Source organism: Podarcis liolepis (genome assembly GCF_965112155.1).
Source record: "Podarcis liolepis genome assembly, chromosome: 7".
Taxonomy (NCBI): Eukaryota; Metazoa; Chordata; class Lepidosauria; order Squamata; family Lacertidae; genus Podarcis; species Podarcis liolepis.
Window position 1 is genome coordinate 85832284 of NC_139561.1, and position 19473 is coordinate 85851756.

Below are 19473 nucleotides of genomic sequence, written 5' to 3' on the forward strand. Positions count from 1 at the left end.
CTCTGTGATGGTTGGCTGGCGTCTTGTACGCCTCCTTCCAGCAACTCCTGCAGCCAAGCCGATAGTGGGGGTCATGTCATCTGGGCAGCCCAGGACTTCCATGCCTTGCGCCCCAGGGAGGTCAGGAAAGACAAACCACAACCAAAACAGTGGCAAAATTACAGTTTTGGCATTATGCAGATTAAATCTTGAGGTATCAGCCTTAATGGCTGCGCTACAGAAGATACAACAGGGTAAAAACTCATTCAAAGAACAGGGGGAAAAAGCTTGGATAGAACAGTATAAACACTTGATCTTTAGAAAAGAACGTGTTGCCACGTGGAATCAACAATATGCTTGTCAGATTACATCTCCTACAGAAGAAACATTGAGAAGATCATAGAAATAACTCTTTGGAATTTATGCCATTGAAAAGGAAGCTATAATTTAGATACTGCCACAAAAGCTATAATTTAGATACCGCCACAAAAATTATTATGGTCACAAAACAAGAAGACAGAACAATTATTCTGGATAATCTAAATGTCAGCAGGAAATCCAGCCATTAAAAATAAGGCCTAGCTCGAATTTGCCATTATAGCTAATATGTGTGTAGAAATCTGGACTAGTATTCCCTTCTACGTAGGTTATTTTAGGGTTGAATCTAACAAATCCCTGAATTAAGCCACCTCTTTATGAAGTTGCCTTGCGTAATATAATAGATTCTATGTCCGAAGGAGGAGGCTGAAAGTGAAGCAGCCCTTTCAAAACCCAGAATAAACATCTGGAAGATAAACCTGCCCAGGCAATCGCTAAACAATCTGCTGTGCGAAAATTTTTGGAAGGTAAAAGGACATGGCCCTTTTCATCACTGGGGGAGGAGGATGAGGACTGCAAAAGCCTAAGGAATAGCCCTAATGAAGCTGCTGAGAGAGTAAATTAATTTGTACTACAGTGGAACCTTGGTTCTCAAACTTAATCCATTCCAGCAGTCCATTCCAAAACCAAAGTGTTCCAAAACCAAAGCGCACTTTCCCATAGAAAGTAATGCAAAATGGATTAATCCATTCCAGACTTTTAAAAACAACCCCTAAAACAGCCATTTAACATGAATTTTACTATCTAACGAGACCACTGATCCATAAAATGAAAGCAATAATTAATGTGCTGTACTATAAAATAAATAAGACAGTATTGTATATGATAAAAATTAAATTTTTTATTTTTTCCTTACCTGCACTGATGATATCCTGATTTTATCCATTTCCTCAGTCACATAATCAATCAATCAATCAATCAATCAATCAATCAGTCAGTCAGTAGCTGATCTGGGTTGCACACCATCACAAAAACAAATTAACCGGAAAAGCCTCAAAAACAAAAACCCAAAATAAATAGCAAAATCCAAAGCACCAAACTTATTCTCTGCTGTCTTCTACTTAAACTGCCTTTGTTTTGTTTCAGTATTAACTCACTAGTTCATGAATCAAATAAGTTGTAATTAAGTAGCAAATCAGTTGATTGTATTTGCTGTTCAAGAAGTTCATATGTAAAAACATTACATCTGATTTTATTATTAATCAATGGAACGCAGGGATTTTATTTATTTATTAGATTTCTATACTGCTTTATATTTTTAATAAAAATCTCAAAGCGGTTTACAGCATATTAAATCAAAAAATCAATAAAACAATAGCCGGGCGATGTTCCTCCGGCCTCATGAGGAGCCTCTTCAGTAGGGCTGGGTGAGCGTGGGCCAGGTGGAAAGCAACCAGGAATGGGAAGCTCACGTGCTTTTAACAGTATGGTTATAGGGAGCAGTGTGTATAAAATATTGAATGGAATAGGGTTATTAAGGTAATTGTATTGGAATTATTATGGGGATGTTAAGGAGGGAGAGGAGGAAAGGGATAGTGTGAAATTCTGGTGGTGGGTGGTGACTGGATGGGGATTTGAAATGCGCTAAGATATTGATCAATTTCCCCAGGGACTTCTTGAAAGTCCACATGGAGCCTGGCAAATAAATACCCTCTCACAGGAGGAGGTGAGGGGAAAGGGCCCAGCTGGCCCAAAATGTCAGCTGGCAGCCTGGTCCTTTTGCCAAATGTACACCTTTTTGCAACGCCGTTCCCCTAAAACAATGCCTTTGCACAGGTTATTTCCCCAAATATGTGCGTTTCCACCTCCTTGTTGTCGTCGTAGTTACAGCATCCAGTGGCGTAGCGTGGGGGGTGCAGGGGGGGCCGGCCGCACCGGGCACAACATTTGGGGGTTAGGGTTAGGGGGCGCAAATCCATGGGTTAGGGGGCGCAAATCCACGGGTTAGGGGGCGCAAATTACTTGCCTTGCCCCGGGTGTTGACAACCCACGCTACGCCACTGACAGCATCTGCATTCTTAAATAGACCTTTGTGTACTGTTTTAATTTAGTTTGATTACTTTTTAATGATCACCTATTTTTAAAAAAATTAGAGCCGGATTCTACTAATTCTGTCACAGCCACGGCTTAAAGAACTGTGAACGTCATTTGAAATTGTCCGATCTATCGCTGCTCCTCGGAGAACTCCAAAGCCCCACAATTGATACAATTGTTAGCTTTGCTCAAGTCATTTGGTTCATGGGGGATCACCGCCTTGTTTTCTGACCACGGAGAATCCTCCCCAGTGGCATAGCGTGGGGGGGTGCAGGGGGGCCCGGCCGCACCGGGCGCAACATCTGGGGGTTAGGGTTAGGGGGCGCAAATCCACGGGTTAGGGGGCGCAAATGACTTGCCTTGCCCCGGGTGCTGACAACCCACGCTACGCCACTGATCCTCCCCTTCCTCTGGTGCTTCCGAGACCTCAGCAGCCATGGCCCGCTCGCAATTATGCCAATTTTGCAACCATGTGGACTAGAAACCTGATTCAAATACAAAAACGAAATCCCGCACCCAATGTACGGCCATCCGGGGGGCATGCCTGGAGACAGCATGCCTCGTCAGGGACAGGTAGGCCCTACCTTTGTCTGCAGTGATGCCAGCGAGATGTCCCAGGTTAAAGGTTCGGGAACTGAGCTTCCCCTCTCAAACCAATTCACCGCTTCCATTAACTTGGACTGTCTGCTTCTTAGCTCCCGCTGTTTGGTTAGACTCCTGGAGAGGAGGGGCCGGCTCCTTCGCCCCCACCCACCCACCCACCCACTCCACCTCCATTGCCGTAGGTGGAGCACTTAAACCCCTGATAAGGTGCAGACTTTGAGATAAAAGGAGGAGAAGGCCCCTTGACTCACCACCATTGCAGAGTCCGTCTGGAGAGGGGTGGGAAAGAATAGCAGGTCAAAGAGTGTGTGGAGGGGTATCAGCACCCAGCTCTAAATCCTCCATCTTTTTGGGGGGAGGAATAATCCGTCCACATGGAGGACCTCAAAACGTTTGCTGCAGAGGCACTGGAAGATTTTGCCCAGTTTATGCCCGGCACCCACCAGCCTGCTTTGGGGGGCTCCAGGTTCTCCATCGGCAACTGCCTGCCTCCGAACTCGATGCTAGGATGCTACCCAGGGGCATTCCCAGGCCCAGCAGAGCTGCCCGCCTACCCCCAGGAGAACTTCAGGAATGGGGTGGCCCACGCAGAGTGGTACTCCTCTGGCACTGCGGACGGACCCTACCCTTCATGTAAGTGATGTACCCTCTTAGATACCCTTCATGTAAGTGATGTACACCCAAGTGGTGGTGTTGACCTTTAAAGGCCTCGGTCCAGTATAGCTGAAGGAGCGTCTCCACCCCCATCGTTCCACCTGGACACTGAGGTCCAGCGCCGAGGGCCTTCTGGCGGTTCCCTCACTGCAAGAAGCAAAACTACAGGCAACCAGGCAGAGGGCCTTCTCGGTAGTGGCACCCGCCCTGTGGAACCCCTCCCTTCAGATGTCAAAGAGATAAACAACTACCCGACATTCAGAGGACATCTGAAGGCAGCCCTGTTTAGGGAAGTTTTTAATGTGTGACATTTTAATGTATTTTTAATCTTTGTTGGAAGGAGCCCAGAGTGGCTGGGGAAACCCAGCCAGATGGGCGGGGTACAAATAGTTAATTATTATTATTAGCTGTCAGATAGGTTGCTGTTGTTACTTTTGAAAGCAAAATGTCTGTAGGGCAACTTGTGTGGGGCTGTTGGCGGGCTTCTGAACTGCCAAGTGCAGAAATGTGGCGGAGTAACGCTCTCAGAGGAGGCTGCCCGTCGCACCCCTGCAGGAGTTACAAACATGAAAAGAGCCTGTAGCTGCATCAGCCCAGTGGCCCACCTAGTCCGGCGTCCTGTTCTCGCAGTGGCCAGCCTGCGGGAAACCCGAGAGCGAAACCTGAGCGGGACTCTTCCCTCCAGGTATTCGTTGCTGCCTCTGAGTGTGGAGCAGAGCAGAGCCATCCGGTCTAGTAGCCACCGATAGATTTCTTCATGAATCTGTCCAATCCTCTTTTGAAAGCCATCCAAGTTTGTGGCCGTCCCTGCCTCTTGTGTCGGGGAGTTCCACAGTTGAACTACGCTCTGCGTGAAGAAGGGCTTTCTTTTATCTGTCTTAAATCTTCCAGCTTCGCCCTGGGCTTGCCACCTTCCAACCAGGAATGAATGGGGCCTACGCTTGATGTGACTAGGAATGCCTCTTACACACTCAAAAAGTCAACCCCCTATTTTTGAAACTACAATTTGAATCCCCCTGCTATCAGAAGTTAGGGGGGAGCCCTGCACTGGAACAGGTCAGAATGTTGTTATTATGTACGGAGGGAGTGTGGTGTAGTGGTTAGACTTTTAGACCAAAGAGTCCTGGTTGCTCACTGGGTGACCTAGAAACACAGCTGTCAACTTTGCCCTTTTCTTGTGAGGAATCCTATTCGGAATAAGGGAATTTCCCTTAAAAAAAGGGAAACGTTGACAGCTATGCCTTGAAACAACATAGGAAGCTGCCTTGTACAGAGATAGACCAATGGTGTAGCTCAGTAATGTCCACACAGGTTGGCAGCAGCAGCAACTCTCCACAGTTTCTGCTTACAAAGCCTGCACTCTAGCACTGATCTATGGCCCGTCCTCTGCCTGCACCTAGCCTTCCTCGTAGGGTCATTGTGAGGACAGAAAGCACTCTGCGCTCCTTGGAAGAAAAGTTAGGACAACCCGATAGATTACAAATATACATTATGGTATGCAACCAAATCTTATACAGTGGTACCTCGGGTTACATATGCTTCAGGTTACATACGCTTCAGGTTGCAGACTCCACTAACCCAGAAATATTACCTCAGGTTAAGAACTTTGCTTCAGGATGAGAACAGAAATCGTGCTCCAGTGGTGCGGCAGCAGCAGGAGGCCCCATTAGCTAAAGTGGTGCTTCAGGTTAAGAACAGTTTCAGGTTAAGAACAGACCTCCGGAACGAATTAAGTACGTAACCTGAGGTACCACTGTATAATAAAATCAAACTCATTGTCCTCATGTCTATTTGTATGTAGTCAGAACAGCCCCTTTCACCACCCAAGAGGGAAGTATCAGTGGGCTTGGGGGAACCCCAGATTTGTGGGGAAACACATTAAGGGGACTCTCCACCCCCACCCCCAAATACCCAGCCCTATGACAACTGAGCATGCTCAGTGGCTTGGGATGCTGACTGTGGGTTTTTGCACATGGGAAGAAACTGAATGGAATGGAGTATTTCACTTTGGATAGCTCAGTCGGTAGAGCACAAGACTCTTAACCCCAGGGTCGTGGGTTTGAGCCCCACGTTCGGCAAAAGATTCCTGCGTGGCAGGGGGTTGGACCAGATGACCATGGGGGTCCCTTCGAACTCTACAATCTATGAAATAAAACATATTCTTTCCTACAAAGAACGGGGCCGGTAGAGCTACAATTCCCAGCGATATTTGGGTGGGGAAAATAATATCAGCTTTTGTCCTGGTTCCCCAGAGTCATCTGGCTGGCCGCTGTGAGAACAGAATGCTGGACTTGGCCTGATCCTGCAGCCAGGCTCTTCTTGTGTTCTTACCTTTTAAGTGAAAGTCCAGTATCCCTCGCATTGGAAAATGGCGTTGGAGTTTTGCCGGCAGAAAACCCGTTTGGCCCAGCATTCTATCCTTACAGATCCACAGTATATTCAGTGCACACTTAAAGCACCGAATTCCCCCAAAGAATTCTGACAACTGTAGCTCCCCTCTCATGGAGCTAAGATTTCCTTGACCTACTGATTACAGGATTATTTGGCGGAAGTTGTGCGTTTTTAAGGTGCGCTGAATATGAATATATGGCGTTATCAGCACCGCATGCTAACCAGCCGAGCTAAAATGAGGACCGGGCTTTTGATCGCCGGATCAAGGGCATCACGTTTGTTGAATTAACCAAACTAAAAATCTTTCGCTCTATAAGATGCACCAGACCATAAGACGCACCTAGTTGTTGGAGGAGGAAAACAAGAAAAAAAATATTCTGAATCCCAGAAGCCAGAACAGCAAGAGGGATCGCTGCGCAGTGAAAGCAGCAATCCCTCTTGCTGTTCTGGCTTCTGGGATAGCTGCGCAGCCTGCATTCGCTCCATAAGACGCACACACATTTCCCCTTACTTTTTAGGAGGGGAAAAGTGAGTCTTATAGAGCAAAAAATACGTAGATTTTGAAAAGTTGCACAATTAGTTGTTGTTTTGAATTTTATTGTGCTTCCTTGGTGGGTCATGCAAACCGCTATTCCGAACATGGGGCATTTGTCACTGCGGATGAATTTATGGGGCTGAGAGAGAGTGACTGTTTGAAAAAAACGAGGAACCGCTGCTTTAAATGTATAGTGTGGATTTGCAAGGATCCACATGCTACGGAGAGCTCCCCCACCACCCAAAAATGGGACTCTGCATTTGATTATTATTATTTGATTATTTATTTGATTTCTACACCGCCTTCATCTGAAGATCTCAGGTTAGTTCACAAGATAAAAGGACAGTCATACCTTGGATCCCAAACGCCTTGGAACTCGGATGTTTTGGCTCCCGAATGCTGCAAACCCGGAAGTGATTGTTCTGGTTTGTGAACATTCTTTTGGAACCCGAACATCTGACGGGGCTTCTTCTGATTGGCTGCAGGAGTTTCCTGCAGCCAATTAGAAGCCGTGATTTGGTTTTGGAACGTTTGAGAAGTCTAACGGACTTCCGGAACGGATTCCGTTTGACTTCCAAGGTACGACTGATAATTTTTGATTCTCAATGACAGCCTGACTCGCTCTCATTCTTTCTCCTCCTCCCCCCCCCCAGTCCCCAGGTATGTGGGGACATCGGGGTTCAGTGGAGTCGGAGCCGACTGCCTGGGCTACATTGGCGAGGTGATCAAGCCGCCCTCGTTCTTCACCGGGAACCCGTCCAAAAGGAAGCGCCGGGTGCTGTTCACCCGGGCCCAGGTTCACGAGCTGGAGAAGAGGTTCGAGCTGCAGAGGTACCTGACAGCCCCGGAACGTGAGCACTTGGCCACCGTCACCCGCCTCACCCCCAACCAGGTGAAGATCTGGTTCCAGAACCATCGGTACAAGATGAAGAAGCAAGGCAAGCAACAGGACCCCAAGGCCGACCCGGGGCAGGAAGCACACCGAACCTGCGACAACGGTGTGGTTCCGCCACACCCAGGGGGCTACGGTTTTGCCGGGTCTCTGATGGAGGAGAAGTCTTTGTTAGGGTCTCCTTATCCCTTCCCCGGACTCGCACCCAGCACCCAGAGCTTATCCGCCAGCCCCAGTTCCAGCGCCGACTCTCAGCCCGGCACAAAGGCTGCGGAAAGAGGGCTTGCGTTCAGCAAGCCATGGTAGCTGATGGAAGGGGAGCGAGATTGGACCATTTGATGGCATGAGAGGCCGTGCTGTGTGCCTGACAGCCCAAGCAAGGGTCTGCCTTGTCTTGTTGCACCCGTAGCACCCAGTGGACGGAGGCATCAGATGTGACTTGTGTGCCGTCAGGCTGGCCGCTCTGAAACCAGCTCAGATTTGCTTTTGTGCTGTGGGTTAAACCACAGAGCCTAGGACTTGCTGATCAGAAGGTCGGCGGTTTGAATCCCCACAACGGGGTGAGCTCCCGTTGCTCAGTCCCTGCTCCTGCCAACCTAGCAGTTCGAAAGCACGTCAAAGTGCAAGCAGATAAATAGGTACCGCTCTGGCGGGAAGGTAAACGGCGTTTCCGTGCGCTGCTCTGGTTCGCCAGAAGCGGCTTAGTCATGCTGGCCCCATGAGCCAGAAGCTGTATGCCAGCTCCCTCGGCCAATAAAGCGAGATGAGCACCGCAACCCCAGAGTCGTCCGTGACTGGACCTAATGGTCAGGGGTACCTTTACCTTTACTTTACCAGGTCAGGGCTAGACATGGCAAGACTGGAGCCAGGGCAAAACCTGCTTGGTGTCAGGAGCGAGCCAGCAGTAAATCACACCGTGCAAGTTGGTGTGGACTCTTTCTTGACAAAAACGGGATCTGCTCAGGCCTAGTGGGCAAAGCAACTTATCTCTGGCAGGTCTTGCAGTTGCCGAGACTGAAAATCCCCGCCTCCCCACAGCTGCCTGAGTCCCCTCCTCTCTAGGGCTTTCCCCAAGCAATCAGAGACTACGCCTGTATGAAGCGAACAGCTCCTCCGCCCTCTTCATGCCTCTCCTGGTTCTTCAAGAAGGTTCAGGGGAAAGGGGAGCTTGTCACAGCAGAAGGGGGAGAACTCCCTGGTTTCTTCACCAGCCTGACTCATCTCTGCCTCTTGCCCACCCCTCCTCTACGGCCTTTGCTTCTGCCTCTGATTCTGGACTGCTTTCTGCCACAGATTCTCCCTGCTCACTAAGCCCTGTAAGTAAAAAGGCAGGCAGGATGGATGAAGGCAGGCTGAGGTTGGTAGGCGGTACCCCAATCACCTGAACGCAGGGGTGAGGAGCCTTTTCCACCTGGCAGGACAGATCTTTGATAGGGCTAACTCTGATAGGTGGGCAGGATCACTCCTCTGTCAATTATCCGATACCCTAATGGTGGCAGTCGATTGACAGGTGAGCAGCCAGCGCAGCAAAGTCTCCACCTGCCCCACACCTGACATTGCCTATAATAATATGGGCAAATGGGAGTGCTCTGGGGAAGACAACATGGTGGGCCAGATTTGGCCCGCAGGCTGAGGGTTCCCCACCCCTGCTCTAACCTTCACTCTGGCGCTTTTTGGCTTTTTAGACAGAAGACACCAGACTAAACATCATGAGATCATGGTGGGAAGACGAGGAGGAGCCAAGCTACCCACAGACTTAAACCACCAAGTCCCTAAACATTTTAAACGCCGCAAAAACAAAACAAAAAAGGTTCGCTGCTTGGACCAGACACGTACCTCACCTGCAACTTTTCAGATCAGCCAGCGCTTCTGATCGATTGGTGCTCCAGGATCGATCGCTGTAGCTTTCTTGGGAAAAGGGAAAGATCCGTCAAATGGCTTTTGCTGATTTCTCTGCAGGCTCCCTTCTTATTGCTTTGTCGAAAGCAAATCAGCACAGATTACGGCAAGAGTGAGCGGGGGGGGGGGGAAGTGGAATATCAATTCTCTTTAGACCAGCCTTTGCCGGCCTGGTGTCCTCCTAGTGTCCGGGACTGCCGTTCCCACCATCTCTAACCATTGGTCATGCTGGCTGGGGCTGATGGGAGATAAATTTGCCTCTGACTGAACTACCAGGGTTTTTGGGGGGGCGGGTGGGAGATAATTTGTTGTTAGATGGTGCAAATAGCAGGCGACAGCTCAGGGCTTGCTTGCTGCGCTGTGGTGACAGAGTGCCCGAATCCGCTTTAATTGTGCAAAAAATCTGCTTGAGTTTGAAAACCTCCTGGAAACAGGGACCGACTGGGCACACCCTTTGGGATGCTGCCTGTCTAACAGTTGCCCAGACGTGAAACTAGTTGCTGTTGCGTCCTCTGGTACAGAAAAGTATTGCCGATTGCTATGCAGGAAGAAAGAAATTGTACACAACATTTAAGAGAGCTCGGGAGAGACTGGGTACAATGGTGCCTTATGGCAGAACTCTATTTCATATCAAACACAATCAGAACACACCTCAGGTTGCCTCTGGATAGGGAACTCACCTGAGGAAACCACATGCAGACTAGACACATTTAAAGCACATTCGAAGCACATTCTTTTCCTCAAAGAATTCTGGGTACTGTAGTTTGCTAAGAGATGCTGGGAATACTAGCTCAGGGGGTGGGGTGGGGGTTAAACTACAGTGCCCAGAATTCTTTGAGGGAGATAATAAGCTTTAAATGTGCTTTAAAGGTATAGTGTCCCCTTCTTTAGATTGTCCAATTCTGTTACATTCGTTTACTATAGATGTGTTCTACATCCTGCAAGTTTTACGAATTGTACACTCTGCCAAACCATGATTAGCCTGGGGTCTGGAAATTCCCAACCCCTGCTGTAAGGTACATTACCTGTACGCACGACATTTGGTGTATGCGGCATGTGCTCTATATCATAAAAGCGATTTTTAAAAAAATACCAGTTTTGCTTAAAAAAAAAAAAAAACAAGGCTAAAGATGAAACAGTGCCAGCATAAACCTGAGTGTTGCGCTGAGATAAAAGAAAAGTATTACTCCAAATGTTGTTTTTATATGATATTGTAAGACTGGGCAATGTATACGCAGCACGAACGTCATCCTGGAATACGCTATGCCAGGAACACTGTGAGCACTGTCCATTTCTCAACAAATTTGTTTGCAGTGGAGAACAATTTCTCAAGAAGCACAACTAGTGCAGTTGTTCAAATTTTCTGGAACAAATACTCTTTAAATATCGGTGGTGAGTCATTTTTCCACCCTGAAACAGTATCCACCTTTGCTGCTATTATTTAGAGAAAGGTTTTTAATATCTTCTGCATATCCAAATTCACTTGATTTGCTCATTTATTCATCTGCTTTAAATATATACTCTTATCAAACTGCAGGTAATTACAATAATCCTGCCAATGTTCTTACCCATTTACAATTCAGCTGTAAATATTCAATAAACTGTTCCCATTCTTTTATAAAAAGTTTGTTATCCTGATCTCTTATTCTTCCAGTAAGTTTCGCCGTTTCTGCATATTCTGTAAGTTAGAACCACCAATTCTAGCACGCGGGGGGGGGGTCGTCACCTAAATTATATAATTTGGTATCTGAATGATTGGTATTAGTAACTGTATTATAATTTGGCATTTTTATAATGAGGCTATTATTGGATTGTAATTGAAAACTAATAAAAAATATTATCAAAAGAGAGAAGGAAGGAAGGAAGGAAGGAAGGAAGGAAGGAAGGAAGGAAGGAAAGATCATGTATAATGGCCCCACTACCATCAATTGCATAAATCATCATGGACAAATGATCAAAAGACGGTCTGCAGGGTCCCTGCAATCAAAATCTGAGCCCCGGGAGATCAGAAACCAGCCGCCTCAGCAGAGACGGATGCATCTACCAGAATTTTGCTGCCTAGTAAATATTTAGCCGACTTCTGTTCTCCAAACCTCGGCATTCTTTGACGGCATCTAGAATGATTTGGCACGGACGGCTTTTAGCAAATACCCGTTCCGAACTCCACTGTGGCAGTAATTTTGTTGAACCTGGGCTGCTCTGAACCTCCGGGCAAATATGTACCCAAGCAGGAAATGGGGACAGGATTTCACATCCAGAAGCTCTGATTGACGCCTCAGGGCAGCAGCCAAAGGCTACCCTCTGCCCTTAAATGTGCCACAATTTCAGAAGTTTTTCATTGCATTTGTAAAGGCAAAAGCCAGCAGGGCTTACCTAAAGTCAGAGCTCATCTCAGAAGCCTGTTTCACAGTGAGCAGACTCAACTTTGTGGCACACGTAAAGCAATGCAAGTGTTTCTGAACACGTGCAGAGTGCATTTTCCTGAGTCGTCGCAACCAGGCCTATCCCATCTAGGAGGAAGAAGTGCTTCCAGATCAGAAGGACCAATGTTTAGACCCAGAACCTCTCTCCCTCTTTCGTTTATAGTCGCTATTTGTTCAGCATCATTAGCCCTAATTGGGAATAATCCACATTTTGGTATCTCTTTAATCCCTGCTGATAATAAGTACATCAGAATCATTAAGGAATACAGTAACTAGCACAAGTATGTAAACTAGGAGCCAAACCAGAGCCAACAAATAAAGCTTTTTGTGTGTGGATTATAACAAAATCAAAGCTGAGTGCTTCTCGGATATTTAAAAGGTTTAATACATTTTAGTATTTTAACTTTTGTATGTTTTAAAGAGTTGTATTTCCCCCCCTTGCTTTTACTGTTTAATCTTTTGTAAACCGCTTTGAGGTTTTTGTTTTTGTTTACAATCAAGTGGTGTATAATTTTTTATCAAATAATTTTTTCCCCCCAGGAAGGACATTTTCTCAGTGGGTAATATAGCACCAACAACTCGGTTTCTGTTTGCTGTATCAAGTGTTCCATATTTAGACTAATTTATTATATGTTTTGGCAAGCTGTTTCCCTGCTCACCAGACATACGGACACCTCTTTAAGATTCCATACCCAAATTTTGCATCACAGTTCCCAAGATCAGCGGCGTAGCGTGAGTTGTCAGCACCCGGGGCAACGCAAGTAATTTGCGCCCCCTAACCCGGGGCAAGGCAAGTAATTTGCGCCCCCCAACCCCTAACCTGCGAGTTGCCGCTGGCGCTGCCGCGCAAACAACGCTGCTTGCCCGGAGGAGGATGGAGGCAGAAGCAGCCGCCGCCTGTGGCTGGGCCGAGGGGATGGCGGCGGCGGCAGGGTGCAGAGGCTGCCCGTGCCCGGCCAGGCGTCGGTGGCGGCGTTGGCGCTGCTGCAGCGGCTGCTCCTCCTGCGAGCAGTGAGCGAAGCGCAGCCACAGCGACGGCGGGGGGCGCGCGCGCTAGGGCGCAAGGCTGGCGGTGGCGGCGGGGAGCCCGGCGGAGGAAGGAACTTGTCCCTTCCCTCTGGACTCGCGCCCCCCCCCAGATGTTGCGCCCGGTGCGGTCGGCACCCCTGGCACCCCCCACGCTACGCCACTGCCCAAGATAAAGGAGCAGATTTTCATTGACATTAGGGTAGAACTGGGTGCCATTTTGAATCAAGATGGCGGACTGAACCTCTCAAAGCTACGCTGGTTTTAAAACCACAAATCATTTATCTTAACCACTGATTTCAAAACTTGGTTGTTTCCTAGGCTTCCCAAGCAATGCTGGGTACAAGTCTGCTTTCATATTTCTATTAGTTTCCTTTGCTGCTTTTAAATGGTAAAATTGAATAGCATATATTCCTCTTTTCTTCCCTTGGGAAGAAACAAATATAACGAAATATACTGAGGGTTGTTCTTTTTTATTTAAGCAAATATAACTTTTTATCCCCACCTGGAGATTTTTTTCACACTTCACCTCTTACAACTGCAGGTGCAAGCATCAAGCGTCTCTCAAAGCCAGTGAAATCAAGGCAAGGAATCGATTTGAGTCAATTTGAGGCCATTGTTTCAGCAAGCTGAAAAGCCCTGTTCTTAGATATATCCAAGAGTAAATCACAGAAGGTGGAGAGAAGAGGGGGGAAAGCGCATTTTAAGGGCATAGGTTCGTGGCTGATATATTTCAGTCACCCGCTATCTTGAAGTATAGGGATTTGTGCTTTTCACTGCCACATTTAAGCAGATGTGCCCATTTCATTGTCACCAACTATATTATTTTCTGTACACAAAACAAACAGAAGAACATAGGGAGATACCTTGTACCAAATCAGACAATTGCTTGACCGGCAGCAGTTCCTCAGAGTTTTGGGCAGGGGCCAGTTCCAGCCTTACCTGCAGATACAGCCCTTACTTCCAAAGCAACTGTTGTTGTTGTTGTTTAGTCGTTTAGTTGTGTCCGACTCTTTGTGACCCCCTGGACCAGAGCACGACAGGCACTCCTGTCTTCCACTGCCTCCCTCAGTTTGGTCAAACTCATGCTGGTAGCTTCGAGAACACTGTCCAACCATCTCATCCTCTGTCGTCCCCTTCTCCTTGTGCCCTCCATCTTTCCCAACATCAGGGTCTTTTCCAGGGAGTCTTCTCTTCTCATGAGGTGGCCAAAGTCTTGGAGCCTCAGCTTCAGGATCTGTCCTTCCAGTGAGCACTCAGGGCTGATTTCCTTAAGAATGGATAGGTTTGATCTTCTTGCAGTCCATGGGACTCACAAGAGTCTCCTCCAGCACCATAATTCAAAAGCATTCTTTGGCGATCAGCCTTCTTTATGGTCCAGCTCTCACTTCCATACATCACTACTGGGAAAACCATAGCTTTAACTATTCGGACCTTTCTTGGCAAGGTGATGTCAAAGCAACTACTCTATTCCAAACTTAAAAATGGAAAGCATAATGCTGGTGGTCAACAAAAGAGGTTTAGAGACTGTCTCAAGGCAAATCTTTTAAAAAGTAGTATAAACACTGACAACTGGGAAACCCTGGTTTGCGAACGCTCCAGTTGGAGAACAGCCTTTACCAAAGGTGTCATGGGTTTTGAAGACACTCAAACTCAGGACGCAAGGGAGAAACGTGCTAAGAGGAAGGCACACTTGGTAAATCCACACCATCATCAACTCCCGCCCGGGAACCAATGTCCCCACTGTGGAAGGACGTTTGGATCCAGAATTGGCCTCCACAGTCACTTACGGACTCATTGTTAAAACCATGTTTATGGAAGACAATCTTACTCAGCTACAAGTGATCACCAAAGAAGAAGAAGAAGAAGAAGAAGAAGAAGAAGAAGAAGAAGAACAAGACGACTCACAGTGAGCTAAGTAGGTGATTTTTCTCTTCCCATGGCAGTGTTGTGTAGTGGTTAGAGTGTCGGACTAGGACCCAAGAGACCAGGGTTTGAATCCCCGCTTGGCCACGAAGCTCACTGTCAGGGGGGGAAACAGGCGCTGTCTCTCTGCCTAACCTACCTCACATGGTGGTTGTGGGGATTAAATGAGGGCAGAGAACCATGGTTGCCACCTTGAGCTCCCTGGAGGGAAAGGTGTGGGGGTAAGCTCAGTCAGTAGAGCGCAAGACTCAATATCAGGGTCGTGGGTTTGAGCCCCACATTGTGCAAGAGATTCCTGCATTGCAGGGGGTTGGACTAGATCAGGCATAGGCAAACTCGGCCCTCCAGGTGGCACGCAATTCTCATTTATTCTTCTCATTGCATATCATAGAGCTGTCGAGTTGGAAGGGACCACTTGAGCCATCTAGTCCAGTCATAGGCAAACTCGGCCCTCCAGGTGTTTTTGGCCTACAACTCCCATGATCCCTAGCTAGCAGGACCAGTGGTCAGGGATGATGGGAACTGTAGTCCCAAAAACACCTGGAGGGCTGAGTTTGCCTATGACTGGACTAGAGGGCTCTTGTGATCCCTTCCAACTCGACAGCTCTATGATATGCAATGAGAAGAATAAATGAGAATTGCGTGCCGCCTGAAATACCAATGCGTGTGTGTCGCACGACCCCGCAGCCCTGAAATAGCCTGCCTTTGCTTCTGCTGTCGCCCCTATTACGTGTCCAGGAAGCCACAAAAAAAACGTGCTGGCTTTTCATCCTGGCCTAACCTCAGGGCACCTTTGCACTCCCTCAAGAATGTAATGAGCTCACTGAGCTTAGATCTTCAAGTGCCTCCGTCAATATTGACTGTCCTTTGCACACACACCCCACCTCTGCTTCTTGCTTTCTTCTTGGATAAGTACTTGAGGAGAAGCCGGTTCCCTGCGTGGCGCCAGGGGTGAAAACAAGCCTTGTTGACTTTTCACCTTCTCAGGCTGAGATTAAGGGCAAGCAATTGTTTGAAGGCAGGTCCATTTTGGACAGGAAACAAACAGAGATCATTAGCAGGAAGACTGCAGGCAGACAGCAAATTTCCATGTGCCACCCGCCGAAATCCAGCTAGACCCCCATTTCTCTCTTCCGCCCCCCCAATTTTTTTTATTCATTTTCCAAAATTATAACAAATATAACATACTAAAAAGGGAAAAGAAAAAAGAAAAAGAAAAACTATAAAGAAAAGAAGAAAAAAACATACAAATAAACACATCATCCTTCTAAAATCCGATTTAGTTTTCATTGTTTGACTTCCTCAAATCCCCCCTAACTGAATTCCATTGCATCTCTTTGTAACAGTTTTCCAATACAGTGGTGCCTCGCAAGATAAAATTAATTCGTTCCGCGAGTTTTTTCATCTAGCAAATTTTTCGTCTTGCGAAGCACTGTGTCGGAAAAGTTTTGGAAAAGCTTCAAAAATCACCAAAGTCTTCAAAAACCTCAAAAAAGGCTACCACACCGCGTTCTATGAGTTGCTCCTCAAAGGCAAGTCACAACTGTATTAATGGTGTTAAGAAAAAGGAAACAAACTTGCAAGACGTTTTCGTCTTGCGAAGCAAGCCCATAGGGAAATTCGTCTTGCGAAGCAGCTCAAAAACCGCAAAACCCTTTCGTCTAGCGAGTTTTTCGTCTTGCGAGGCATTCGTCTTGCGGGGCACCACTGTATCTTCTTTCTATCAAAATTAACGCCTTCAAATTGCTATCTTTAGTTCTTTTCATGATTTCTAGACCCATAATGTTTTACAATTCAATCATTTCTCAAGATGATCAGTGCAGGAGGGGAGTCAGGCTTAGAGCTGTATTCTGCTCTTAACTTAAAAAAAAGAAGCTTTATTGATGTTTAAAGCAGAAAGTTTTGGGAACAGCACAGCAGAAAGCATAATGCAAAACTGCTTACGGTCAGCTTGCATCGCCAGATAGATGATTGCCGGCATCCGTCTGTCTCGAGAGACAGCGGAATGCGCCTCTGTGGGTGAAGAAAAACCGCTGGGAGAATCGCTACACCTGCTTTGTCTGCAGAGACTGGTAACGCATAACATCTGCAGCCTCCATTGTTTCTGCTGGGTTCTGAAGCGACTTCGCTGGGATGCATGGAGTGGCTGGAGGCGGTTGGAGGTTGGATGGCAACTAACAGATTGAGGTTGAATCCTGACAAGACAGAAGTACTGTTTTTGGGGGACAGGAGGCGGGCAGGTGTGGAGGATTCCCTGGTCCTGAATGGGGTAACTGTGCCCCTGAAGGACCAGGTGCGCAGCCTGGGAGTCATTTTGGACTCACAGCTGTCCATGGAGGCACAGGTCAAATCTGTATCCAGGGCAGCTGTTTACCAGCTCCATCTGGTACGCAGGCTGAGACCCTCCCTGCCTGCGGACTGTCTCGCCAGAGTGGTGCATGCTCTGGTTATCTCCCGCTTGGATTACTGCAATGCGCTCTACGTGGGGCTACCTTTGAAGGTGACCCGGAAACTACAACTAATCCAGAACGTGGCAGCTAGACTGGTGACTGGGAGCGGCCGCAGAGACCACATAACACCGGTCTTGAAAGACCTACATTGGCTCCCAGTACGTTTCCGAGCACAATTCAAAGTGTTGGTGCTGACCTTTAAAGCCCTAAACGGCCTCGGTCCAGTATAACTGAAGAAACGTCTCCACCCCCACCGTTCTACCCGGACACTGAGGTCCAGCGCCAAGGGCCTTCTGGCGGTTCCCTCACTGCGAGAAGCCAAGTTACAGGGAACCAGGCAGAGGGCCTTCTCGGTAGTGGCGCCCGCCCTGTGGAACGCCCTCCCACCAGATGTCAAAGAGAACAACAACTACCAGACATCTGAAGGCAGCCCTGTTTCGGGAAGCTTTTAATGTTTGATGTATTATAGTATTTTAATATTCTTTTGGAAGCCGCCCAGAGTGGCTGGGGAAGCCCAGCCAGATGGGCGGGGTATAAATAATAAATTATAATATTATTATTATTATGGAGGTCCTGGGCTGCTCAGACAACAGAACCCCCCTCTTGGCCCCACTGATGTGGCCAAAGGAAAGCAGAACAAGACGTTTGGCCCCAGCCTGGCTGCAGGAGTTGCCTGAAGGAGGAATGCAAGGCACCATCCAACTGCCTTAGGGACCCCCCTCCGGATTTGTGCAGGGATTCCTCCTAAGCCTTTTCTTCTCCCAAAGATTTCCCATAAGGCAGCAAATGTATGGGATCACATTTGCCCCTGTGTCCTACGGGACCGCCTCTCCCGGTATGCCCCGTGGAGGACCTTAATTCTGGGCTGCAGGAATTTCTGGAAGGAGGCGTACAAGGCGCCATCCAACCGTCTTAGGGACTCTTCTCCGGATCTGTGTAGGGTTTACTCCAGCAAACCTTTTCAGCAGGGGCCAGTCCACTGTCCCTCAGACCTTGTGGGGGGCCGGACTATATTTTGGAGGGAAAAAAGGAATGAATCCCTATGCCCCACAAATAACCCAGAGATGCATTCTAAATAAAAGGACACATTCTGCTCATGTAAAAACACACTGATTCCCGGACCATCCGCAGGCCGGATTTAGAAGGCGATTGGGCCAGATCCGGCCCCCGGGCCTTAGTTTGCCTACCCATGGTTTACTCCTTAGCCCTTTTCTATATATCTGCAAACATTCAGCTCAGCACATAGACCACAGAAGGTGATGATGTGACAAATTGTGCTCTGTGCTGGTCCATGAAAGAGGCATAGGGTTGCCTGTGCTCTCCCCTTCACCCCACCTTCCTGCGTTAAGAGGGACGTTCTGATAAGGGATTGTAAGCAGTTTCCGCTAAACGCGGTTACAACCCACTGCTGGATTTACGTACAAGCCAAACAAGCTATAGCTTAGGGCCTCACTCTCTTGGGCCCCTCAAAAAATTTAAAGGGGGAAAAAACTGGATGTACATTTCCAAAATATAAGATATGAAGCAAATAAAATAAAACCTACATACAGCAACAGTGTTTTGCGTTGTGTAGGCTCCTATGATATAGGTAATGGGCCTCGCCTGCTCCCTAAAATATCACTGGTTTGCTCATTTCTATATATAGGGTACCCATTCTGCTATTGATAATTATTAGTAGTTTGCATCATATATTTAGACCTATTATTAATTCATGTTATAGCAAGTTTCTAGAGACTAGATTATGAGTCTTTGTAAACTGTTCCTAAAGGAACTTTTGTTATTGCCAAATGCCAATGTGTTTGCATTATAAAGTTTGTTATGAATAAAATAATCATTTTAAGTTAGAGCTTAATAATTATTTCACTATTGATACTTCTTCTTAATTGTATGTATTTCAGTTCAACAATTACTTTGATAAAATACATGTTTTGTTATGTGCAAATGGCTTTAGATACCTATTAGGTCCATAAATTACCATATAGTATATATTCAACACAAAAACAGCGACCATTTGCTGTTGACAAAGGACAGCTGGACATAGAAAGGGCCCCATTACCTTCAGTAGCTGAGGGCCTCATCAAACCTCAATTCGGCCCTGTTACAACCTTCCCCGCGCTCTTGAACCCTGGTTGTGCAGAGTCTGTGACGGTTCAATTCGCTAGGTCATAGCTGTGGCGCCCTGTGACACCCTCAAGGCTCAGCGCCCAGTGTGGCAGAACCGGTTGCATTGTCCTAAATCCCACCTCTGCACAGACAGCGCCTCTCAGCCTCGCCTACCTTGCA

General features: G+C 47.4%; 1 protein-coding gene across 1 annotated transcript; it reads left to right on the forward strand.

Annotated features, from left to right (window-relative positions):
- Positions 1–3227: 3227 nt before the first annotated feature.
- LOC310712689 (homeobox protein Nkx-2.4-like) lies at positions 3228–10989 on the forward strand. Its single transcript, XM_083515995.1, has 2 exons — positions 3228–3627; positions 7228–10989. The coding sequence occupies exons 1-2, from the start codon at positions 3369–3371 to the stop codon at positions 7770–7772; spliced, it is 804 nt and encodes a 267-aa protein (XP_083372121.1). The 5' UTR covers positions 3228–3368; the 3' UTR covers positions 7773–10989.
- Positions 10990–19473: the final 8484 nt, after the last annotated feature.